Here is a 26609-nt window from a genome sequence, read left to right on the forward strand (position 1 = left end):
TCCACATCCTTTACAGTATTATATGACTGAGTAACACGAGCTGATCCTGCAGCCGGAGGCGCACTGTTTACATGAAGCCACCGCGTGGTACGTCCCAGCCCCTCCCCCGCCCGGAGTGTCGCTGTGACGCCATGACGCACCACGTCGGTTGTTGGGCTGGAGAATTCGCTGCGATGGCGACGACGGCTCTGCTGGAGAGGGACGCGGCTCTGCGGGCCTGGGCTCGGGTATGACTCCGGTTCGCCTGCTCGAGGTTTCCTTGCTGCTCGGTAGCTGCTCGGGCTGCGGGTGAATCTTCGGCTGCTCGCTCCTCGTCGTCGCGTTTCTCGGTGAGTCCGCCGGGTCGTGCTCGCTCCGCGGTGTGTTTTGACAGAGGCCTCCTCTCTGGGTCCGCCCTCCATCTCATAACAACAAAAACACAGAGCCGCCGCGCTAGCTCAGCCTGCTAATGCTAGCGAGCCCGCGGACTGGCTGCTCCGTGTTAGCAGCTACCGGAGCCCAACACCGAATACTGTGATATTACTACACAACAACACACTGCGAATGAGTACATGTACCCGCTTTACAACCTAACTACCAGCTGTCGACCAGGCGTTAGCCTGCTAGCATTACTTTTTCATACTAGATTAACTATTAACCAGCTGGCTGCAGAAAATGTAGCTTAACGTAAACACAGAGGAATAATAGCTTATGTGACGTGTAGCTCAATATTTACCTTTGTAGTCTGACGTCAGAACTGAGCTTTGATACGTGTTACCATCTGACAGTAGACAGTTGGTAACCGTGTGTTCTAGAGCTCGCTAGCATTCATTGGGAAGATCACGATTCACAAGTGTTTACTGTTGTTTCAGGTGACATTAGCTTCTTTTAACTTTCCACGCCACGATTATCTCAATGCATTGAAATATCACTTGTATTTTTTGCCAAGATTGAATCGCAAAGTGCAGCAGTTGTGTTATTTGTCAGCTAGCCCAGTCTGTTGTTTTTAGACATCCAGTTAGCCGACATGTATGTTCCCTATGCGATCCCTAATCCTCTAGTGCTGGTGCTATGTGCAGTGTAGCCATTTGACCGACAGGCTACAAGTCCGTCACTGCAGGTCATCGTCTCAGTCATGGTTTCTATTTTGAAATGTGCTAGAGAGAAGCAAAGCGACCGAGGCTATTTGCTCGATGATGTTTCCGCCTGTGATGCGTGGTGGCCGGTCACGGGACAGGAGTAACGCTAAGGCTCTAAGGGGCTTAGCCTTTCCTGTGTGACTCTGAACCCAGAGAGCTGGCTGAGCCGCATCCACGGGTCATGAGCCCGCTGCTGTAAACACAGTCCTGCGTGTGTGTGTTGGGCAGATATGCTTTATCAGCTGGAAAAAGCTGGACCTCCCTTTGCTGCTTCACACCCCTTTAATCCACCAGCCTGCTGACGAAGGCCTCACCAGCCGCCGGGGCAGTGCAGCTTTCCCTCGACTTTCTGTCCTGCGGCATCTTAAATGTTCATGAGAAGGTGTGTTGAGGTCCTGGCCCGCTCATTCACTGACCTCCTCAGATCCGATTTCAGTCTCTGCAAGAGAAGCTGACCTTTATAACTATTTGTGGGCCTGTATGCTGAGGGATCTCTAACAGGTCGCCTGTCTGTAGGAGAGATGTTATGCGATATCACTTTAAAGAAACCACCTCTGCAGGGATAGTGTGACATTACCTGAACAAAACGTTGGTATCTGTCGGGGAATGCCATATTGACATTTCGACTGTACACTTTTTGTAAGAAGTTACGACCACCCACAGGCCGAGTGCTGTGAAATGTGTGACTCTGCCACATGTGTGCCCGAGCAGCAATGAATGCAGGAACCAGCCATTGTTAACCAAGTTGGAAACAATAGTCGGGGTTAAATTTGAAGGTGGTGTTCAGAGTGCTTTTCTGAAAGTAAACATGAGATGATCTGCCCATGTGGCTGAACTATACCTGTTCACTGTTTAGATGGTTTAGTACATCAAGATCCAGCTTTTTTTTCTCCATTCCACAACTGAGTTTTAGTGGTGTCTCGGAGCTCACATGCAAACCACTGTGACCACCAGCACAGCTATATTTTCCAGGGAATCAAAAGAGCTTCTGTAGCTCGAATGTCTCAGGGGAAAAGTTTGCTGTTTGTAGGGGGAAAGCATTTTCTTATTATTCAGTTGCATGTTTGCCTTAATTTCCACAGATTTCCATGTCTAACTTGTGAGAGTTTCCAAACAAGATCACCAGGATTGCTCATCGTCCATTACTGATTGTCTGTGGTAAGTCTTAAGGAACCATGATGTCGCCACTGGTGCTTTCACCCCGTATTACAAAATTTAAAGGAGCGAAATTATAATTTCTTTACTGAAGGCCCACATGCTGCTGTTCCTGGCTAAGCCTTCGTTTATTGGGCCATTTCATGTTGAATTGATTAGCTATTGAACATTTTTAAACATGATTGCCCTACTAGTGGCTCACAGTCTCCTGGACGATGATGATTTACAATTAGTTTGTTGCCTACACCCAGTCTTTGAGAAAGTATTTATAACTGCTGATGCTTGGGTACGGCATCACGCCACAGTTAGCCGCCCCAGCGTCTAACTGAATCCTTTTTCTCGTAAGCTCCATGAACGTCTTCATATCAAATCTAAATAAAAACAACGGAATTGCATTTTGTCTTGGAACTTGACATTAAACTGTAAGGAAGTTACTGTTAATAACGGGAGAGATACATGCGACAAAGGTCCTAGGCCAAATTTGAACCGGGGACATCATAGTTTGTGGATGCCTGGGTGGTGCTTCAACCTTATAGCCACTGGTGTGCACCGATAAACTGGTGTTTATATTTTAGCATCATAACCATCTCCCTAAGCTAAGATTCAAAATTTAAAACTTAATGACATCAAGTTTAAAGCGAACTCATTCTTCAATAATGTCTGTTAACACCTGTTTCATAAGATGAAATAATGTCCTTCCTTAGACAACTGATTCCTGAATACCAATTGAATTGAATTTTGAAAACGATCGTTACTAATGGTCCTCTTGCACAAAAATCTATTTAACAATGTCCTTAACCTGAGATTATTGCCGATAATGAAACTTTAGCACATTAATATGTATAGTATTTTGATAATGAATTCAGTTTCTTCAACCATTGCTCCTTATTTTACAATAATGATCCTGGTGCTACTAGCTGCACCTCTGGCTGGAGAAGGAAAATTTGGTTTAATTTGCAATGTGTGGCTGACAAGTAGTATAAAGATACTGCGTATGATTTACATGCTGTCTGTCAGAATTACTTATCAACTGTCTGTGTTGTTTTTGTACAGACTGGTCCAGTCCGGAGTTCCTTGTTGGCTGACCACTCTCCTTCACAGGGGCCATGGTAAAGTACCATCTCTTCATCTATGCTTTGCAGAGTAACAGCTGTCTGTCTGTCCGGTGGCCTGGGTGCTGTCGACTGAATTCGGAACCTCTCCATTGATTTTCTCTTTTATCCAGCCGTGTTTACCGGAAAGCAGACAGTTACAGTTACCGTGTCAAAGGTCATCCAAGGCTGCTGTCTAAGCAGGGCCGCTTTCACTGCAGAACTGTGTGTTGTGCCGGCGCACCATGACATAACCAGTGGATGGGATGCATTCCCTGTTGAACTGTGTGTGTGTGTGTGAGTGTTTTCTTTTTGGACTTGGCACGCTGCTGTGTGGCGGCTGCCCCCAGTCTGGCCTCACCACACGGCTCCTTCAGCCACGGAGGCTGTGTGTATCAGCACAGCTCATGCTGAGCCAGCATCACACAGGATGTGCTGCCACTGTCCCTTTATCTGTCACGTTCAACCACCATCATCTTTCTTTTCACAGTGTTCAGAATAAATGTGGCTCCTTACCGAACACAGGCCATAGAATCCTGTCAATCTATCAGCACAAGGCCAGATATTTTTCCCCAACAGTTTTCCCTTGAGCAAAAATCCCAGACTCTGTTTGTATATCCATGTTTCACATTCCCCACTCAGGCCTCCTCTGTGAGATGTGTTCATTCTGGATAAGTTTAGTGTGACCGACCAATACCTTTCAATAGAGAAGAAAGCCTACAGACTGCCAGTGACACCTAAAATACAAATATACCAAATGTGCGTATTTGATTTTAAATTTAGATGTAGAATCTCCATTTAAGGTCTCGTGTGTAGATAAATCACCATATCTATATCCACTTTTAAAGCACTGCATGTTGTTGGCATCTGTAATACCACGTTTCGTCGTACAAGGGGTGATTACAGTAAATTAGCCTGGGTTGCATATTTCCGTGTGGGTGGGAAGGAGAACTCGGGCCACACAAACATTATAAATGCAGCGTTTACAGCATTTGAAAGAACAAGTTGAAAATATCGCTGTCACTACAACGGTTGTGACAAACCATTTCAAAGTAGTTTGAAAACAAATCAGATGTTGCTGTGGAAGTAGCTATATTCCCAAGAACTGCTTTCACTGTGGTCTTTATCAGGCTTTTTAATGTCTGATCTGCTGTCAAAGCTTTGAATGCATGTGTCACTGTACACAAGTGTGTGACAGGAGCAGAGGGATAAAGAAAGAAGTTCTCAGCCAGCCCTCCCTGGACACACACATAAAAAGCCATTTTAAAATGAAAGAAAAATATGCGAGTAAAAGAAGGTTGTGGTTGTTTAAGTGGATGCTCATTCTGTAAAAGCTAAAAAGTCCACTGTCTCTGCAGGGGGAGGAGGTGCAGCATAGCTTGGAGTGTATCCAGGCCAATCAGATTTTCCCCAAGAAGACCCCGGTCCTGGAAGAGGAGAACATGCAGGTGAGGATGTCGCTGCTGTCACTGCTCATCTTGGGTTTTACAAAAAAAATGTAACCTCACACAGTATGCATGAACATCAGTCTCTTCTCAGTAATGGGTTACATAACCAGATGAGACACAAACTCACTTTCTGTTTGACTGCTCTCAAAAGTAAAGTGTCAAAAGACAAGGGATCCCTATAAAAGTAAATGTTTACCTTCTGTCCTAATAAGACAAGACTTTTATCTCCTGCTCCGAGAGCCTACAAGTCAACACTTGTTATTGGTCAACTGCTCATTCCAGGCATTTATTGTTAGTCTGCACTCAGCAGCTTGTTGCTGCTACTTAAAGTAGAAGTGCTTCATCTTGAAAATTTACATTTCATTAATGAGTGTTGTGCTTCGGAGCAAAAGGCGTAGCTCACTGAAAGTGACTAATTTACAAGCGAGGCATGATCAAAGAATACAAACTTGAACAGACACAAAGTTCACTTGTTGGTTAATGGTAAAAGTTCTTACTGTTCATTTTACTCAGATCACCTCTATGAGCAAGCATTTGATTGCACCTGAGCACTGCAGCAAAAAATGTCCTCATATTGACACGATCTGCAGTATAGACAGGAAAACCATATTTAATGAAATAACTGATCATACCACAGCCCTGTGTGCTTCACAGCATCCTTACTGCTGAGCTTTGTGGTGCCGTATATAGTTTGAAACGTTTTATCACCTGCCGTTGCTAGGTGCCCTTTCCTGAGCTGCACGGGGAGTTCACGGAGTATGTCGGGAGAGCGGAGGATGCCATCATCGCGATATCCAACTACCGCCTGCACATCAAGTTCAAAGAATCTGTTGTCAACGTAAGTATCTCAGACTGATGAGCTTCAAGGTCAGACACGATTAGAGACGGTCTTTCACACAGTCGAAAAATAACTGAAGAATGAGGCACAGTGTTTCTATTAGAGGCTTTGTCACAGTGGTAATGTTTTGTGAATGGGCAGAGCCGGGGCCATTGTGCCAGTGCTGTGGTGACCAGGCCATTCAGAGCTGATCTGAGCTGGCAGCAGTGCCGCGTGACTCTACATCACCTCCGCTTCTGCGCTCCGCTCGCCTGCTCGCGCTGCTTTCTCTCTGCACTTGCTGTCGCCATGGTTATAGTCGTTCCAGAGGGGATGCATAACAGTAGCCCTCTCTCTCTTTTCACCACTTTAAGAGGGAGACTAGCTTTGTGAGAGTGTGTGGTCACTTTCTAAAAAAACGTCCTCATTGGTTGTTAGGATATTCACTGTGCGTAGACATTTTGGTACTCTTGGTGCCAGTCAAGCTACTTTAAATGTATAAAATCCTTATATCAACCTCTAGTCACAGCAAACACAAACAAATAAAAACATTAGTGCTGTATGTTATACACCATGTGGACAGGGTTGCACAGGGTTGTGATACTAAAGAAACCAGAGTCTATTCTCTGTTGTTTCATGTAGCAATAATCTACTTTCAAATTATTATTATTCACAAATTAAATATTTAAAATGAAAATAATGTGGTGTGTCAAAATCGTCAAGGTGCTCTGGTGCAGACAAGCGATAGCAGGAAAGTTGAGCAATGACGAATCATGTGCTACAGGAAAACACTTGTTGGTTCACTTCCTTCTCTTATAAACTATCATCATCTTTGTAGGTGTAATAACATTCATTCATATTATTGTAAACAATACGAATCTTATTGTCAATAAATCCCAGGAAATGTCAATGACCAATGATGAATTCATCCTATCGGCAAGTGTTTGTCTGTGTTGTGAGACACATCAGTGAGATCCACTATTGCACAGGATGATTTTCATTAATTTGCATGAAATAAACAGTTTATCAGGCCCACATACAGACTTGCTGCCGAAAAATACTCCTAAACAACTTCATTATTTACTCCTGATTGGGTACCTAACAACTGTGCTGTCAGTGTGTGAGTGGGATGTGATTGAGACACACATTAGCAATATGATGAAACAAATAGTGAAGCAATCAGTTAATGTGTCCAAATTTGATTCGTAAAGTGCTATAGTGGTCATTATGACTAGAAAAATGCTATATAAATATATAAATGCAGGGCATTTAATTGTGATTGTATTATTTTGTATTATCAGACAAATGTCTAAAAGGATGAAAGTAGGACATTTTATATCCAAAAGATCAAAGGTCACCCTCTGTGGCATCATAATGTTCTGTAGTAACACTTTACCGGCTGTTACTTAACAGAACTCAGGAACAGAAGGAGTCATTGTGACCATACTTCCTGAAATGTCACAGCCAAAGGCGTACAGTGTCCTTGTGTGGGTGAAACTTGATACATCTGAGAATTTTGGCTTGTTACCAAAGTTCTTGTATAAATCCGCAGTAGGTTCATTGGTTTATTCATTGATTCTGGTGAGTGGTTCCTGTTGCCGATGGCCTCCCATCACATTTAGGTGGGTTTTATCGGAATCCATGCCTCTGGTCGCTGGCTAACAAACCACGTCTCTGTGCTCACTGTACAGAGTCGGCGTTCTGCTCACACATATTTGGACGTGTCGACGAGGCATCTGCATCACATGGGAGGGTTGTCAGAGCACAAATCAGAGGAGGGAGGTGCTGGAGGAGTGCGAGGCTGTTACCAAGCAGCTCAGGAATTTTGATGTTGGCCAGATTAGCGACGTAGATTAGAAGGCAGGAATGGAGTTGCGACAGCAGGATGCCCGAAACATCGGGAATGTGTCCATCCCTGCAGAGAGAAAATAGTTCAAAATTAATGTGCATCCCTTTCACTAATGTTCTCTCTGTTTTGTTTTGGATAGAGTTGTTGTTGCGAGTTGTCTGTAAGTACCCAGCAGAGTTGCACGGCGTGGAGTGGATGACTGTAATTTGTGCGAATAAATTGTTTGCCTGTCTGCTAACTCGCTGGTGCCTCGAGGACTTTAACACCAGGTGCTGGATTAAAGAAGACGTGATGAAAAAACATCCGCAGAAAAATCTATCCACACAAAACCTTCAAGCCACCAGTATTTTAATAAATCAACAAATCTCCACCAGGCTGTGACACTGTCATTGCACTAATGTATTGGGAGCTTGACCTGCTGATTCCTGGCTGTGAATTGTGCATGGCTCTGGACTGTGTGTGAACAGCAGCTTGAGCCACACCTTTTTATAAAAGTGCACTCTGCTGCTGACAAGTTTTTTTTACTGTGGCTAATTAACAGAGCTGAGTCAAAAGCAGCACAGGTCTGTCCCTGCAGTATTCAGAGTGTGCTCTGAAGTCATAAGCACATGACAGCTCTGTACTTTGGATGGTGTTTGCCTACAAAAGATAAGACTGTAGCTCTGGGCCCAAAGGGAAGTGCAGATACAAGCTCGTCATGATCTCATATTGAGTGTTTTTATGCGCCCATATGCAAACGTAAGATTATTTATATATTACAGGCAAATGTGAAACAGAGAAATGAATGGAAATGCATGAGAACAAGTTTACTGTGAGAGTTTTTTAGCATCATGCGGAGTGGTTTTGGTTATACAATGAAATATATGAACTAAAAATGTGATGTTGCAGCCCATGTATTCACATGATACTCGGCATGGAGGCATTTTACCATGTTGACCACCACTAATTTGCTAAATGGGTTGTCAGTTGCAGTCTACCACACTTCTTCTTTACAGACTGCATGGGTTGGTATTCCACTGAGGCTACGTCCACACTGATATGTTTTTCATTTCAAAACAAAATGTTTTTGTTTCGGAAGAGTGTTTTAGCTATGTATCTGAAATAGTCCCTGTCCGTACTAACATGCCCGAAAACACATAGCACCACAATTCACATTGGATATTAAGGCTGGGAACCGAAACTTGGTAAATAAATAGAATTTTGGTTCTGCTTATCGGTTCCTAAACTGCAAAGAAGCAGTACTAATGTACAAAGCTGTAGAAGCTGTACAAATCAAGGGGCTATAATACTTGTAATTGCATTTGCAACTGGTATTCTAGTTGTGAATGCTTAGACCTCATCAAGAAACAAACTTGTGGGTGTCTGATTTCTGTCTTTTCAGACTAGAAAGCAAGTTCTGAGTTCTGAGTTTTCCATCTAAAACGAGGACAGCAGTGTTTGCACAAGTCTACATTTTAGGTGCTTGAAAACTCTTCAGTAGTGAGGACAGTTGGCACATGCGTTGCAAAAGTGATGCATTTTCAAACTAAAATATCCTTAAGTGTGGATGTAGCCTTAATGATTCTGCATGAGTGTTTTTGAGTGTAGAGTTGATGTCCCCACTCTCTCACTTTGCAGGTCCCTCTTCAGCTCATAGAGAGTGTGGAGTGTCGGGATATGTTCCAGCTCCACGTGACCTGTAAGGACTGCAAAGTCGTCAGGTATGTCCTACACCCTTAAGCCTTTCCAGCTGTTTCCTCCTGTTAAAGTTGTAAGAAACATGTAATGTTCTGTGCATTGCATGGGTGTTACAGACAACGGCTAAGAGTAAAACTAAAGATGTTTTTCAGATTTCTCTCCTGTAGGTCCAGATGCTAGTTGTAAGGTTGCTAAAGAAACATTTAAACATGGCAACAAAGAGAGAAAAAGTCAATGATGCATGTTTACCAGCTCAGTTCGTTTTACAGTTCTCCTTTTCTCAACTCAAATGACTACATTCATAATTAGTACCTCTGAGCCAAGTCCTGAACCTTTCCAGAACACAAGAGTTTGGGAAAAACACGTTTGATTTGACTTTAATATCCGACTGCACAGCTGCCATTTAGAGAGAGTAACACCGGTTGTTATTTACTCTGGTCAGGAAACATGCTTCCACAAACAAGGATAATCATTTAAACAAGTTTAAACTTGACTAAGTGTGTGTGTGTCGTACATCAGAATTGCAATCCTTATTGAGTAGCACTTTTATAATATTTCGTAGGCTGATGAAAATGTAACAGCGGCTTTTGCGTTCCATTGTTTACTTCCTAGGTGTCAGTTCGCCGCGATCGAGCAGTGTCAGGAATGGCTGAAACGTCTGAACATTGTCGTGCGCCCTCCGTCTCGTCTGGAGGACCTGTTCTCCTTTGCCTTCCATGCCTGGTGCATGGACGTGTACGCCGGTGAGAAGGAGCAGCACGGCGAGCTGTGCAGACCAGGTAAACCTGTCCCTCGCGGGTCTTCACATAACCCAAGCAGAACCCCTACTCTGCGCCACTCTGTACTTATAAGACATCTTTGCTCTCTCTGTAGGTGAACATGTGACCTCCTGGTTCAAGAATGAGGTGGAGAGGATGGGCTTTGACACTCAAAACGCCTGGAGGATATCTGACATCAACAGCAAGTTCAGGTAATATAGCAGCTTTCATTCAGGAAACAAAAGCTGCTGCTGTGTTGATTTTCATCTCTCTCAGCTGGAAGACAGATCCGTCCTTTACTTTCATTGGCTTGCATCATAACTCTGTGTGTGTGTGTGTGTGTTATATAGCGGGTGGTTGTGTTATTGTACGCCACTAGTGCTGCACCCTGGGCAGAAAAAGGGCCCGGCCCAGGATTCAGTGTCCATAGACAGAGACTTTCGTTGAGCTATCAGAACCCTTTAGCCGCCCCCCTCCTCTCTCTCTCTTTGTTAAGCTTTCACTCTCTCTGTCTCTCCGCTCTGACAGACTCTGCCCCAGCTACCCTCAGCAGCTCCTGGTGCCAGCCTGGATCACAGACAAGGAGCTGGAAAATGTGGCAGCCTTCCGCTCCTGGAAGAGGTTTCCTGCTGTGGTTTATAGGTCGGTGTGTTTGTTTCTCCCTGAGCTCTTCAAACCAGAGAGCCAACATGTTTACCACTGCATAGAAATGAAAAGCGTCACTATGTGTAGATGGTCCTTTTTTATTTGTGAAAGGGATTAAACCATCTTCAGGTAATATATTGGTGCTACCGTCTCCTTTGGCCAGTAAAACCACAACACGCAGACTATAAATAACTCCACCTTTACCAAAACGACAGACTTAACCTACGACATGCAGTGCATCACAGCTTCAGTGAATTTTGGTCAGTTTATTTACAGTCACCTGAAGCCTTTGATTTTTGTTTTTGGAAAAAACTTCCAACTTGTTTTGCGAGTTCCAGCATCTGAAGACAAATGTTTGCTTTGGTGGCTGCAGGATTACAGAAGCCAGTGACTTCCAGCCTCTGTGCTTTATGAAGAAAGTCTGTTTTTGCCCCTCTATAGATCCAATGGGTTCGGAGCATGTTGAGGAAAGAATCCTACTTGTGTAGCAGATATTTTACTTCTTGCTTGTCATTTTTTTTAGGAATGAATTTCTTCATTGGCAAATTTCCCTGCAACATTTTCTGTCATAAATCAAATCAAATGTCAAATTAGTCCGAAACAAAGAATTAACAATTCTGAAAATACTTATCAGTACAAATTCTCTGTTTGTGCATAGCAAGGCTTTTTTACTAGAAACGTGTAACAGTGATGTAAATCACATCACTATTTGATATTTAAAGTTTCCACAAATCACATTTTTTTCTGTAAGTCCGTGGCAGTGAGTTTGACTTGGCCAAAGTGAGAGTAGGTTCTCAAATCAAAACTTTTCAGTAATAACTAATGAAATAAAATGTACGTATGTATGAGATAGAAGATACATGTCTCTTAACTAGGATGTAACCTACAACACTGTGAACAGCCATAGTGTTTTCTTGGGGCAGTGGACTGACTGTTCTTGCTGACTGGTCACACAGGCACCAGAGCACGGGGGCTGTGATCGCCCGCTGTGGTCAGCCAGAGGTCAGCTGGTGGGGTTGGAGGAACGCTGACGACGAGCACCTGGTCCAGTCCATCGCCAAGGCCTGCGCCGTGGACAGCAGCTCCCGCAAACACCTCAGCAACGGCTCCTACACCAATGGCTCAGACCTGCCTGACTTTGGTGAGAGCTCACACCCAGTCCGCCTCCCACATCATCTGACTGACACACTGTACACAAACACACACTTTCAGCTTAGCAAACACTCACTTCCACACACAGACGGGAGGATTTCCTCACCGAAGTCTTGCCATCTGCATGAATTTGCTGCGGACACTGTTGTGCAACCCGGCGTGTTGGGGCTTGTGTGAGACTGCAGGATCACACAGATCACAGTAACTTCTGATGAACACATTGTGATGGATGTGTCTGGGAGCTACACGTTCACATCTTTTTTTTAATAATTGTGATATAATCTCGAACAGACCCATCTGCTCTCGTTTCATGACCCGTGAGTGATTCTCACTTCTGTGTTTTATGTCTGCATTAGAATCCTCGTTGACCAACAGCTCAGAGGTGGAGACGTTGGTTGTCCAGCCCCACAAGTTACTCATCCTGGACGCCCGGTCCTACGCTGCTGCCGTAGCCAACAGGGCCAAGGGGGGAGGCTGCGAATGCCCAGGTAGGTCCCCTCAGCTCATTTCCTGATCACAGGCAGAATTATTATCATTGTGTTGTCGATTCAGTTTGTTCTCTGTGCTAAAATTAAAACCACAACTACCCTTTGTCTTCTAATTATTTTGTATCGTTGCTTACATCCTGTTCCAGAATACTATCCCAACTGTGAGGTGGTGTTTATGAGTATGGCCAACATCCACTCCATCCGCAAGAGTTTCCAGTCTCTGCGTTTCCTCTGCACTCAGATGCCTGATCCAGCCAAGTAAGTATTTTTTTTCTTCAATGCTTCCAACTTCCCCTTTGTGTTACTTCTGCAGCTCTGCAGGTTAAAACTATTAAGTCCACAGCTCTCGTGCTTTGCTGTAGTAACTGTAGGTAACTAGTAATCACAGCTGTGTTTTGGCCTTGGCCATACATCTGTGCCCGATTTAGAAGGCCTGGCCTGGCCCCAAGTGGAGGATCTCTTTCCATCTGTGCTCTCAGACTCTGTGCCACAATGATGTGTAATTGAATCACGCTGGCTTAAGAGAACGTTGTTGACATTGGTTAGATCAAATCAGACAGAAACAGACTCCTAACCCTGTGTCCACACGTTTATACAGTTCAGTTCTATATGTTGTACCTTATGTTTTATGTCGAACACAGCCGATTTCTTCAATTTTCTGCTAATTGTCAAGCATTGCTCCACCATGCAACCATACTGTGTATGACCGTCTGCTGAGCGTGACCTCGCAAACGCATCAAAATATAAAGTGTCGCAAGCTTGTCTCAGTCACAGACTCTTTTTGTTTATAGACAAGACAAACTCACCAATAATGCTCGGAACACAAACCTAGATAAGATAAGACAAGTGAAACATTTACTGGTATTGAAGTGGGTCAAGGTGTATACGTGTCTCATTGTGGTCACCCTGGTAATGTATTTGTATCTTACATGACCCACATCCACACAAAGTTAATGAATCTGTTTGTGTGCAGTCATGTTTCTGGACACGTGACAAATGCAGGTCTCCTATCTGAGTTCTTCAGCTGCTAAATTCTCCCCAGAAAAACATTAATAGCTTACCCCACAGCTGGACTCTTATCTATGCAAAGATACAGAAGTCATTAAAAGATAGTTCAAACATGCTAAGGCTATAAATGCTGTGGTATGTGGCCCTGGTCCATGCTATGTATTTGCTCTTATAAAAACATGTGTGCCATCACTTTGTGTCTCAGACATATGGGGTCGTGTTTTTTTCACACTGTTGCTGTGTGTGTTCCTGCAGCTGGCTTTCTGCACTGGAGAGCACCAAGTGGCTGCAGCACCTCTCCCTGCTGCTGAAGGCGGCGCTGCTCGTGGTCAACGCCGTGGATCGCGACCACCGGCCCGTCCTGGTGCACTGCTCCGACGGCTGGGACCGCACACCTCAGATCGTCGCTTTGTCCAAACTGCTGCTGGACCCTTATTATCGTACTATTGAGGTACAGATGAAGTCTTCCCTTCTTTTAGCTACAGCCCTGGTCCGGACCTTGTTTAAGTGTTTTATTTCTGGGACATATTACACATCCCCTGAAAACTCATGAAAACTAACATTGACACCACATTAGGGACGGGAATCGGCAGGGACCTCCCGATACGATACTATCACGATACTTAGGTGGCGATACGATATGTATTGCGATTTCTGTGGGTATTGCGATTCTGTAAGTATTGCGATTCGATATTACGATTTCCTGGGATTTCTTTTGGTTATTTTTTTATTTTAAATACTGGACCATGGAAAAATGTTGATTCATTCCTTCAAATACAACACAGTCAAATTCTATCGGCAGCCAATAGAGAAAATAAATAAAAATGTGCCCTATTATTGTATAGCCCCTGTCAACTGCACACAAACTGACAGATTAAGAAATGTATGCCACTTAGGCTACTTTTAAACAATAAATAAAAGGTAAATTAAACAGAATGAATAAAAGTTTACTTAAAATATAAACTTTGAAATAAACAAAAAGTAGGCTATTGTTGTTTGCATGTAGGCGATACAAAGCTAGTGCTTGCGTATGTTTAGATTCTTGTGCAAAAACAAGAGCTGGTAAACATGCTCTGGGGTGATGTTGCTCCCCCAATATATCCCCCCCGGTATAAACCAATAAATATGTTTTAAAAAAAAAAATATCGATTTGGGCGGCTGCATATCGATTTAAAATCGCCATTCACAAGAATCGCGATTTGTAACTGAATCAATTTTTTCCCCCATCCCTACACCACATGTTGCCGGGAAAACATGTAATACCAGAAAAGTCTTGATAAGTTGACATTTGTTTTTAGTTTTCCAAACCCTTTAGCACGATTGGCTTTTAAAAGTCTGACTTAACAGTGAAGCAACATTGTATTGAATAAATCGGTGTTGTAACCTCTTTGTGCAGGGCTTCCAGGTTTTGGTGGAGACCGATTGGCTGGACTTCGGCCATAAGTTCGCAGACCGCTGCGGCCACGGAGAAAACTCTGAGGATCAGAACGAGCGCTGCCCTGTGTTCCTGCAGTGGCTGGACTGTGTGCACCAGCTGCAGAGGCAGTTTCCATGCTCTTTTGAGTTTAACGAGGCCTTTCTGGTGCGTTGTAAAGTCTTCTTAGATACTGAGATTAGACACAGCAGAATGTTTTGAATCTGCAGAGTTTGAAATGCCATGCTTCTGAATCATGTGTCATCACACTGAGTTTTCGGTTGTGAGACACTGAAATGCTGTTTAGGCGTGTTAGCGTCTCATACAAGGAAACTCCTGTCATCGCTGCTCTTATTATCATACCTGATCTGTACAAGCCTCTACATGCCAGTGTTTATGTGTACGCAGGTGAAGCTGGTGCAGCACGCCTACTCCTGTCTGTTTGGCACCTTCCTGTGCAACAGTGGCAAGGAGAGGGAGGACCGCCACGTCCAGGAGAGGACCTGCTCAGTGTGGTCGCTGCTGAGACCGGCCAACCGCACGCTGAGGAACATGCTCTACTCATCGCACTCTGAGACCGTACGTCTGTTGTTTCTCCAGCATGTCAGAAAGAATTGTTTTTTTTTCTTAAAACAAAGCCGACAGAAGTCCAGAAAGACAAAGGATAAGTGTAGAGAAGGTGTAAGTGGAATTAATTAAAAGGCAAACCTTCTGAGAGGTGGCATTCTAAAGTTTTCAGATTAATCTTTTTATTTCATATTGTCCTTTTAGATTAATTGTTATGGTCTTATATTTGATTTAGAAGTCTTCCTCCCATCCCTCTGAGAGTTGCATTTTGTAGTTCCTGTTGTTGTTGTCTTTGCATTTCTGTGTGCGGGGGTGTCATGGCCATTAATTACTCTTGACTCACCACGACTGGAAAATCATACTCCCACAACTGCCTCACATGCTCTTGTCAAATGGTTCTCATCAATCAGCCTTCTAACAAAGTGATTTGTTTCATTTCTTCACATGTTTCAGATTATCTAGCTGTACTTTTGCTTCTTGTTTACATCCTCAGTTAATTTCTCAGCTGTTGTTGCAGGTGCTCCACCCAGTGTGTCACGTGCGCAACCTGATGCTGTGGACGGCGGTCTACCTGCCCAGCTCCTCCCCCACCACACCCTCCGACGAGTCCTGCGCCCCCTACCCCGTGCCCGGTGCCAACCCGGAGGATGTACCACTGGGCAGGTGAGCCTGGCGTGTTGGTACCCAAGTCCCCCCCCCATCTTCCTCCTCTATGTAAGAGAAACACAGGTCGACGACTCCCACAGCTGGAGAGGCTCAGCTTTTCAACTCGTCTGCTTAAATGCTTTGCTCTGATCGGGCCCTTGCAGTGACAGATACTTTTTTATGCTCTGCTTCTGTGCCCCGTGGAAATCGTACCATCGTGGAAGAACAACAGGAAGCTGCATCATTTAATTGTTGACAGAGTTCGGCAGCTAGCTGATTCAAAGAGACAGAGTCTGACTGGTTCTCTTTTTACGTTTGTGCTGCATTTTTCAAATGTTTTAATGCTGACATGTGATTTATTTGTTAGCCAAACATTTTGTAATGATTCTGTGCAGCCTCAGATTGAATCGCATGATGTCGAATATATTGAGCCTGTTTTGTAATGAGATGCTGTTTCTGTGTGTAATTGTTATCTCTGTTCACCTTCAGATGTACGAAGACTCGCTCTTTTGAAAACCTGCCCAGTGCATGTGAGCTGGGAAGCTCCCCGGCTCCCAACCGCCGCTCCAGTGACCCGAGCCTCAATGAGAAGTGGCAGGACCACCGGCGATCTCTGGAGGTCAACATGGCAGCAGGACCAGAGGGAGGAGGGAACCAGGATCAGGAGGTGCTGCCTAACGGAATGGGGCCTTACCCAGACAGAGCGGACTCTGAGCTGGACGAAGGCCCGCTGCCCCAGGGCTTGCTGGCGGAGCTCGGACAGGGATCACCAGCTGCAACAGGAGAAGAAGAAGAGGAGGCAGAGCTCTCTGTGGCGGTGGGTGTTGCCGAAGGCCAAATGGAGAACATACTTCAGGAAGCCACCAAGGAGGAGGCGGGAGCAGATCGGAAAGAGGGAAGTGCTGCTGTCACGCAAGTTATTAACACTGTTGGTACAGAGTCGGAGAAAGAAGCAGAGGTTGAGGATGAGAATGAGTGCACTGACGTTAATGGAACTGAGGTTCAAACAGAAACACTTTGTAATGGTCACCAACCAGAGAACGGTGGCCTGGAGGCTGAGGAGGACGGCGAGTCTCCTCCTCCGCCTGCACAGACGGCAGAGGAGCTGGATGAACAGGCTGCTGAGGTGACTCAGGCACCAGAGGATGTCGAGACGCAGGCTGTTGAGAACTCTTCTTATAAAGAAGAGGTTGCACATGAACCCAGTGAGTCCGGCTCAGATGAGCCAGAGCAGACGGAAACACATAAAACTATAACTAACGGCTTTGTGGACAGTTCACCTGAAGATCCTGGCATGGAGGAGGAGACCTGCCCTGAATCTGACCCAGGTGTCTCTGACCCGATGGAGCAGGTGGAGAAGGGGGCCTCTCTCATGGAAAGCTCAACAGAGACTTTAACTGAAGTGGCCTGCAGTAGGTTGGATCTGCCCACCCAGCCGCCTGTGTGTCCCAGCCGTCAGCCCTGCAGTGACGGCAGGAGCCAGCCCCCCTGCTCCAGGAAGGAGAAAGGGCTAGAGCCATGCGAGCATAGCTTCATCAGAACTTTGAACGGCGCCACCAAGCGACCCTCTTTCAGTTATTTTCAGTCTGTGAGTGCTGACCACAGCAGGGAAGGGCTTTGTAACGGCGACAGCTCCGAAGGGGAGCCCTGCGGAGTTCCCCACTGGGCCAAAGGGAACGGGGGGGAGCGGGCCCCTCTGAGTCGACAGATGTCCCTCGCCAGCTGTAACTCCCTGATCCTCCATCCCCGGGGCAGCTGCTCTCACCACCGGTGTTGCCACTCCCTCCTGAGCCGGGCCGCCGTCAGCCCAGAGCAGCCGTCGCGCAGTCACCTGGACGACGACGGGCTGACTCTGCACAGCGACGCCATCCAGCAGAGGCTGAGGCAGATCGAGGCGGGGCACCAGATGGAGGTGGAGACTCTGAAGAAGCAGGTGCAGGAGCTGTGGAGCCGCCTGGAGAACCAGCAGCACGCCGGCTCCCACAGGACCAACGGGGACATGGGAGACGAAGTGGTAAGATGCTGACAGGTCGACGAGAAGGCCGACTGTTTACCACCGGGACGTGACTTCACAATTCCTGATCATTTGTTGATTCCTTGTCTTCCCCCATCCAGACCTCAATGACAGACTATGAGTACAACTTTGACCACAACTGTTTGTCACGCTGCAGCACTGAGCTCTTCTCTGAGGCCAGCTGGGAGCAGGTGGACAAGCAGGACACTGAGGTGAGTCTTGAATAAGGAAAATAATGCGTATGTGTAGTTAGAGGTTACATTTATGGACCTAATTGCTCTGTACATTAAAGGTCACTCGCTGGTACCCTGACCATTTGGCAGCCCAGTGTTACGGCTGTGAGAGCAGGTTCTGGCTCGCCACCAGGAAGCATCACTGCAGGTAAATACTGCTGACCATCCAGCTGCAGACGCCTAAAGCTTCACCATCACTGTCATTTACAACTTACCTCTGTCCTGCTGAGGCTCAAAGAGACTCTCTCTCTTTTTAAACTTGCTCCTCTCTTCTTAAAATACATCCAGACTGAGTCTAGATTCAGCTTTCAGTTCACTCTCTGCATCAGGATGACTTTTGAATTTGTCTCTTTATGACTTTGCTTGCAGACATGAGTTTAAAACTACACCATTGATTAATTTTGGTCTCCAGCAGCTCATGCTTATTGATACAAATATATTACTATCATGGTAAGATCTCAGATTATGTCAAGTTAGACAGAAGATACATCTGTGAACAGGGCCTCCTCCGTTTGCTACAATATGTTGGATTCATGTGAATGTTTTCTCTAAAGACATTTCAATTTGTGGAAATAAAATTGGTTGACATTTTTGTTTGAATTAAAAAATATAAAAAATTGTCTAATCAACCAAAAATGTTGCGACTCACCTGCAGTACCTACGCGGACCCCCTAGGGGTCAGGGACCCCCTGTTGAAGACCTCTGGTCTAGAATAAAGTGCCAAATGGAACAAAGGTTTCCTTTTTTTTCATTATCTGGAAGCATCAGCATTGATGCTTTTTATTGTGCAACAGACAGACAACAGATTAATTTTAATGTATTTCAGCTAGTTTTTTTCTGGTGCCGTCATTTCCTCGTATCATCATTTGGCCTTTTTGTTTCCTTCTGGTGAGTTGGATCAAGTTCGTCACTGAGTGGCAGAGATTTGAGTGACATGAACCTTTGTCAGCTAGGGCTGGGCGATATGACTTCAAAATCAATATCACGAGTCAAACTTCTCGATTACGATTAATAAACGATTATTTTAGGCAGCCAACCCCTGACCGCACGTTTTTGTTTGACCTCACAAACAAAAACGATCACATTTATTTAGTTATAAATCAAATATTCAGTTATAAATCAATGTGTCGGTCCTGTCAGATCACAAAGTACCTGGGCCCCAGCCACAAAATGAAAGTAGCTGAAACCCGACAGTTCATGAATGCACATATTGGGGAAAGTATGAACCAAATTAACCGACATGAGCAAGATTAAGTCGAGGTTATAAATGTTGGTTTGGATAAATTCTTGGTTAATTGCCCAGCCCTAGATTCAGCGCTGGAGTCAAAAACAAAACCGACTGGTGTGTGTTCTTAGTGGTTTAGGTTTTCTCCTCTGTCCAGTCAGTTATTATCCATTGTCTGCCCCTCTCCTCCTCTACAGTGGCAGAGAACCTGTCCAGGAGGTCTGGTGAGATCCGGCTCCCCACCCACCCACCCACCCACCCACCCACCAACCCACCCACCCTCTGCCCTTTTAACTGGATGTCAATGCTCCTTCCTCCTCCCAGTCCTCACCCCCCTACCCGCTACCCCCTACCTGGGATTGTTGCATCTAGTTCCCCCTTACCCTAGAAAGTTCTCAGGGACAATCATGTTTGAGATGTATTGATTGGACTGTGTTTCAATTCCGAGGTTTTAGACCTGGCTGTAAGTGTGAGCAGGCTGCTGCCAGTGGAACAGCTGTGTTCGGTCGAGGGGCTGATTCTTACTTCTCCTGAAAAAGTAGAATTAATAAAAAACTAAAAGAAACTTCTCCAACCTCAACCCTCCTCCTGCCATAGCAGCACACCAGCAACCCATCCTCCCTCCACCCTCAGCATACCCCCTGGCAGCATGCTGCCCCAAAACCACCCCCCTGCATCTCACCTCCCAGCAGCAGCAGCACAATATGGTACTGACGGCTCTCAGTCAACCTGTCACAGAATCAGAGAGAATGACACGAGTTGTTTTGGCTTTTTTAAACCTTTCTGCTCAGTGTGAGTAGAGGCAGGCAGGAGGGACCACTGTGTGTAGTGTGTGTAAGAGTGTGAGCATGGCCTTACATCTAAGTGTGAGCACGGGTATCTGACACCTCCAGAGTGATCCGCCTTCCTGTCCACTGATGGTGTTTTTGATAGGCTAAAAAAATCACGTTAGCACTGCTGAGTGTCACAGCACCTCCGCTAACCCGACATTTAGTCGAGCATCACAGCAAAGTGCAACTGTAAACAGGGGCCATCTGTAAACAGGGGTCTTCAGGGGTCCAATGTTTTCTTTGAGGAGAGCATGAACAGCGAGAGAAGAACAGAAAGAGGACAAACACTGACAGCAGTGTGATGTTAACAAGCCCCTCTGGTGGAAAAGACCAGTGACAATGGCCTAAATACAAAAGAAAAATCATGGAAATCCTTTATTTATATACTAAAAAGACAAATTAAATCTCCAACATTAATAATGAAACACTGACAAACAACAAGGCTCTGATCTGTTTCGTATCAGTGAATCAAATTCCTGACAATGTGTCCTTAAGACCCGAAGAGACCACAGAGTGTGGTGCCTCTGAACAGTGGAGCCTTGAGGGCCTCTAGTGCAATGCTCAGCAGGAACCACTCCGTTGTTTTACTGTTGTCACCAGAGATCACATTATTATCAGAAACAGAAAATTCAAGGTGAAAAAAGCTTCCGTTTTCATATCAGGGTCTTGCTCTTCCATTTTGAGTAAAGCCAGACTGTCTGTCCTCCTGCTAACAGCACAGATACTTGATTTATTAATTTTGAATGAAATAACATTGTGCCCACAAGTCTCCCAACCCCCCACAGAGCTCAGAATCTATGAGCAAACTAATCAATATCATTATTCCACGGCAGCGACAATAGTCTGATATAGTGGACTTGTATCAGGACTGATTGTTATATTGTAAATCAGATCATCACTGATGTTTGCTGGGTTCATTTTTCATCATTCAATCATAGTGTCTTATTATTTATGATTATTAATATTGTAACGTTATATTATTCATTATATGAATCTTTTATTTCCATGCATTTGAGCTGTGCATGTGATGCATTGCAGTGGTATTATTCTGGTTGTTGGTGAGCAGAGCCTTTAAATCAGAAGATCTTTGACTCTGACTCAGCATTTTAGTTCCCACATGTTAGTGTTTAAAATGTCATATTTATCGTTTATCTTTATTGCTCCATGATTTTAATATTATAAGATTTAACATACATTTTGGAACCCAAACTAAATTGAAAAGTCTTAATGCCATTAAATCCTGGCTTCTGTCAAATCATCATCAATCAAATGAAACGCAATTGCCCTGAAGATCAGACCCTGGATCTAGTGTAAAGTAGCTGAGTCGCATGTAAACATGATCTAAAAGTAGACGCATAGTAACTGTAGGTGTAGAGGGGCTCTGTGTCAGAGTCCAGCAATGAACTCTCTGTCTCCCCCTGCAGGAACTGCGGTAACGTGTTCTGCGCCAGCTGCTGCGACCAGAAGATCCCAGTGCCAAGCCAGCAGCTGTTCGATCCCAGCCGCGTCTGTAAGACGTGTTACAGCAACCTCCAGCTGAGCCCGGTTCCCCTGGAGCTGGAGATGGACAAGCCCATCACAGCCAGCTCCGACTGAGGCTCAGTGGAGCGAGTGAGAAGGAGGAGTCAGGCTGAGCGTTCAGCCGCTGACACAGGCGCACTGCTGAGGAAGAGCACAGGAGCTGCACAGAATGTCCCATGTACTTTGTGTGTGTGTGCGTGTGTGTGTGTGCGGCAGTTACTCAATTCTTAATGTGTATATACCGAGGACGACGTGGCAGCGGAGCTGAATGACGTGTTTTCCAGATGCCGAGCGCTCTGAACAGAGAATGTGCACAGGGGTGTGTGAGAGTGTGTGAGAGAAGAAATTGCACATTGGCCACACAGAGTGTGTGGCTGCGATGGGACTTCACTCCGAGGCCGGAGGAGTGAGGATGGACGTCCTGGTGCCTTGGACCAGGCAGGCAGAGGGAGGCAGAGGAGGGCGTCTCACTGTGATGCTGAAGTCTCCTGCAGGACTTTGGTCCACTCAATCTGTTTCACCACTTACCCACAATTCTCATCATCGTTAGACTTCCACCCACCATCAGGGACTTCTTTTTCTACAGAGACTGTATGATCAGCAGTGATGTGAGAAATCTCCCAACAGTCACGAGTCCCTCAGCATCAGAAATGAATTGAGAGTGATGTTCACACATGTTGTTTAGGGGGAAGATTAAATGGTCAGTTCCCCCAAATGAACAAAAAGCACATTGGCTCACTTTGCTTATGTTAAAATAGTGATATTTAGCCTTTAATAAGTCTCAGAGCACATAAATACACAAAGGTAAATATTTAAATAACTTGTTTTGTCCAACAAATAGTTCAAAATCTCGAGTTTTCTTTAATAATGATGTGACACAAACGGCAGAATTTGCTTTTGTTTGGGAAAATGATCAAATAATTTTCTGGAAACTGAATTTTCAATTGTTAATAAGTATTTATTATTTGTGGGGCTCTAATGACATAGACAGTGACCCAGTATTGCACTAATATACAGTTTCCATCCACTATAAATCATTTTAACCCTGCTCGATACTTTCTCATTTTATTCCTGTGTATGGAATCAAGCTCAGGTGTATGTTTGTAGACTCAACACCCAAAGTGAGATAACACTGATGACATCACTATGACGTCATCAGGATAAAAGAAAAAACTTCTCAACGTTAAACAGCTGATTTCACACAGACAGTTGTCTTCATGATGTTTCCAGTAATGTGGAAATGGAACATCAATTTCCCAACAGACACTGATGGGATTACTGGGTGAACTGACCCTTTAATATTCTAATTGACTGAATCTCAACACTTTTTTTTTTTGTGTTTGTTTTTAACTCAGCTTTTCACACAGAATGGCACAGACGTGTGTGTATGTGTGTGCGCGTGTGCGTGTATACAGCTTGACTTGAAAAGACAAAACACCAAAAAAAATAGTTTGTACATTGGGAGTTAGTATTTTAAGTTTGTTGAGATTCAGTCCAGACACATGTTTTTTGCAGGTTTTCAAAGCTTCTGAAACTTCATATTGTTTTTCTTTCTCAGACGTTCATGTGATCAGTCATCATTATTATTTTTATTAGTGTCTGTAACACAACATCAGCCATGTGAGTCTTCATCAGTGACCAGTAGAAAAGGCTCCTCCACACGACTGACTGTTATTACTCGTCCGCCGCCAGTGTAAACCGATGTGTTGTGGCGTTGTCGCTTTGTGTCAGGCGGCAGACGAGCTGTGTGTTGTTTGTGTCCTCGACGCGGACTTACAGGCTGTGTCATCTCTCCTTCATGCCCTTCTCTCACAACAGCCCCCTCCCTGTCAGTCTTTTTTACCCAGCAGGCACTGGGAGCTGGACCTCTCCTCACTTTTCAATCCTCTGGTGGGAGTCAGAAGTGAAGGTGTGGATTTGACACATTCAAATTCCCATATTCTTCTTCTAATTCTACCTGCTTGTGATTTCCACTGGGGCTAAACGGTGCAGGAGAGCAGCAGAAGAAAAGGGCTCTTGGCGTTTTCCTAAAACTCTGTAACCGAACATGAAGCTTCACTGAGACGCCCCCTCTGCCTAACACACACTGACACACACACACACATGTTTTTGTAAGATAAATGAATTAAATAATATATTCAGATACCTATATAGCATTTACGAAAATGTATAGAATCCTTGAATAGTGGCTCACTTAATTAGTCACCAAAAAGTTTTTTTTTTTTTAAACTTGTTTTTCTTATTTTGTCGATGACAGAAAATGACGTATATTTTACAGCCTGTTGAAGGTGACAGGCGTGTTTGTTTTTTTAAATAGAGAAGCAGGGTGTCCTGTGTTGATGCTGCAGTGGTTTTTCCCTTTTAAAATGCGATCATTGCTTTGATTTTATTTATTGAGGTTTTTGTTGTTGCTGTTTTTAAAAAAAAAATTAATCCAGACAATTCAAAATTGCCACAGGATAATCAGTGTTTATGAATTGAGGGGTGAAAGATGGTTCTGATCTGTGGCGACGACCACACTCGTGTTTCTTCTGTGTAACGTGTGGAAGACATGATTTCTCAATCCACGTAGGAGAAGTGAACCCTGGGAGGAGGAGGGGGGGTGTCAGAGGTGTCAGTGAGCCTCTCACGTGTCAACACGAGATAAAATGACGAGTGTGTGTGCTGCCAACGAGACGTCTATGCACTGAGAGAACCGTGGTCCAAAAAAAAAACAGCTGCCTAAACCCAAAATTAAAGCCCCCCACACACACACACACGGAATGACTTCATTCTATCTCATTAAACAAACACTACCTCTACTTAATACACACTCACTCATGCACACACACATTCACACTCGGCTTGTAGTCGCTGAGTGATTCTAGTTTTCCACATTCACGTCATCGAGAATGGCCTTTGTCGTTATTATTCAAAATGGGGGTTTGGTTTGGTTTCCCCTGCTAGTCAGCTGGAGCGTTAAAGGTGCAGCACACGACCGCAGACTTAAATTTTCTGGTTGACGGAGTTCGATTCAACCTCGTAAACCTTGAAACAAAAGCGGTGTAGCTAAAAGAGGGAAGTTATAAACACAGTGATCATTATGATTTAACATCAGGCACCGGATGTAATATTGTTGTTTGTAGCTGTGATGACAAACAGATCTGCTGGATTGAAAGTAGTGCTAGCAGAGGATTGAAGTGCTGTTGAAGCCAGAGCATCAACTGAAGTGTTTTTCTCTCTGCGTCCTGTGGAAGTGGTGAAAGTGTTCGATTCAACAGTTCGACCTTTACTCTTTCAAACAGAACAGAAAACAAAACAAAGAGTTTGTTTGTCCCTCATAGATGTAAATGACTTAATTGCTAAACACTTGAACAAGCGACAGCATCAACTGACCAAATATTCATTTCACGTCAGATTTGTTAGAGACGGTACAATTCAGCAAATTCACATTTTGGTTTGACCCATGATGAGCCTCTGTTCTCTCTCCCCCTGCTGTCTGAGAGAACCTGAACATGTTAGTGTGTAATGCTGATGTGAACATGGCCTCTAATCTGAGATCAGTGCTCCTGTTAAACATCTGATTTTATTCCGAGGCTTCACACTCCTCCCAAACGTCTGTCTCCTACATGTAAAGGAAATGTTTGCCAACGCTGCAGATTTCATCATCTCTGGAATTCTCAGAACAGACGTCGGCTGCAGAATTTCTCACTCTCTGTAATCTCACCACCATCGCAGGCATGTGGGGCAACAAGCTTGTTCAACAATCCATGAATGTGAATCGTCTTGATTGAAAATAAAAAAAAGCGGCTATTTTTTGCACACGATATAAAGTAGACACTGCCACAGAGTGCATCAAAATAAAGCTGAAACAGAACGTGAGCTGTGCTTCTCAGTATTGTACCTGCATGATGATGGTGTGTGTGTGTGTGTGTGTGGTTGGGTTACACACATGTTGCCAGGATGATCCCTTGCTGTGTTTTTTTTTCTCTTGGTCTTGGTGCTTTTGTTTTCTTTCTCTTCACTCGCGCTGCGACGGCCCAGCTATCACCTGAAGTGAGTGTGAGCATGTGAATGCATCGAGCGTGTGTGTGTGAAAATGTGTGTGTATCTCTTTCGGTAGAGACTGGTGCCAAGCAGTTTTATTACGAGTCTCTCACGAAGGGATCACTCGTGCTTTTTGCTTTCATTCTCCTCCCCTCGTCTGTTTGATAAGCACCTTGAACCCTCTCATGTCTGCCAGAGGAGTGTGTAGCTGTACATAGCGACTTCCTGTAAACAACAAGTGCTCCTTGTTCAGTCTGAATATTTTCTTTTTTGTTGGATTTACTTTAGAGAGCATTACATTGTTGTAGAATTAAAGGAGAAATAAACTAGATAAACCTACTGTGTTGTCTGCCAGCAGCAGCTGAGACCTGCTCCCAGTGACGTGCTGGAAGATCTGCAGCTGAACACACACACGCACACACAGAAGAAAAGAGTCAGAACATTCCAGTCATGTTTAATGCATGTACTCGTATACATCTCTAAAAATCATACTGTCAATACTGACTAACACCAATGTCTACTTATCGAGTGACATAAAAAGAACAACCACGAGAAAGAATCGAGATTGAGAAAGCGACAGGGGCTGCTGTAAGTTAGTCATGCTCACCGGTGGGAGGAATGAACGGTGCTCTTACTGGCTCTAAAGAAACGATACAAGAAAGAGACGAGCCCTGAGGACGAGCAGACTTCATATCACTGCACAGACACGGGACATCTGCACCACAACCAGCAGCAGCGGAGTGAGAGCAAGCAGAGGCGGTGTCGGCCGGCAGAGCTGCAAGTTTCTTCATCTTAGGTTTGCTAAAAACAACACAAGGAACTCTTGGAGCAAAACGCCACGGAATTATAGTTTAACAAAGTATGGCCTGGACGGAAACTGTCAATAAAGCAACCATATGCAGGTGTATATCAAAGGCTGTGCAGCGAG

At 44.6% G+C, this 26609-nt stretch overlaps 1 protein-coding gene across 2 annotated transcripts; it reads left to right on the forward strand.

The window, feature by feature from the left end:
• The first annotated feature begins 160 nt into the window (after positions 1-160).
• Positions 161-25516, forward strand: mtmr3 (myotubularin related protein 3). Of its 2 annotated transcripts, none has more exons than XM_061070832.1 (20): positions 161-227; positions 2201-2276; positions 3327-3382; positions 4723-4812; positions 5534-5650; positions 9096-9178; positions 9768-9934; positions 10029-10125; positions 10442-10555; positions 11515-11699; positions 12067-12198; positions 12345-12456; positions 13462-13657; positions 14603-14788; positions 15029-15199; positions 15705-15850; positions 16322-17846; positions 17948-18058; positions 18139-18227; positions 21559-25516. In XM_061070832.1, exons 3-20 carry the CDS (start codon positions 3380-3382, stop codon positions 21728-21730), a joined length of 3696 nt encoding a protein of 1231 aa, XP_060926815.1. In that variant the 5' UTR covers positions 161-227; positions 2201-2276; positions 3327-3379; the 3' UTR covers positions 21731-25516. The 2 variants fall into 2 exon arrangements, with proteins under 2 accessions (XP_060926815.1, XP_060926814.1); XM_061070831.1 differs by having other exon boundaries at positions 167-329.
• The last annotated feature ends 1093 nt before the right edge of the window (positions 25517-26609 follow it).

This window comes from Limanda limanda, chromosome 5 (assembly GCF_963576545.1).
Source record: "Limanda limanda chromosome 5, fLimLim1.1, whole genome shotgun sequence".
NCBI classification, from domain to species: Eukaryota; Metazoa; Chordata; class Actinopteri; order Pleuronectiformes; family Pleuronectidae; genus Limanda; species Limanda limanda.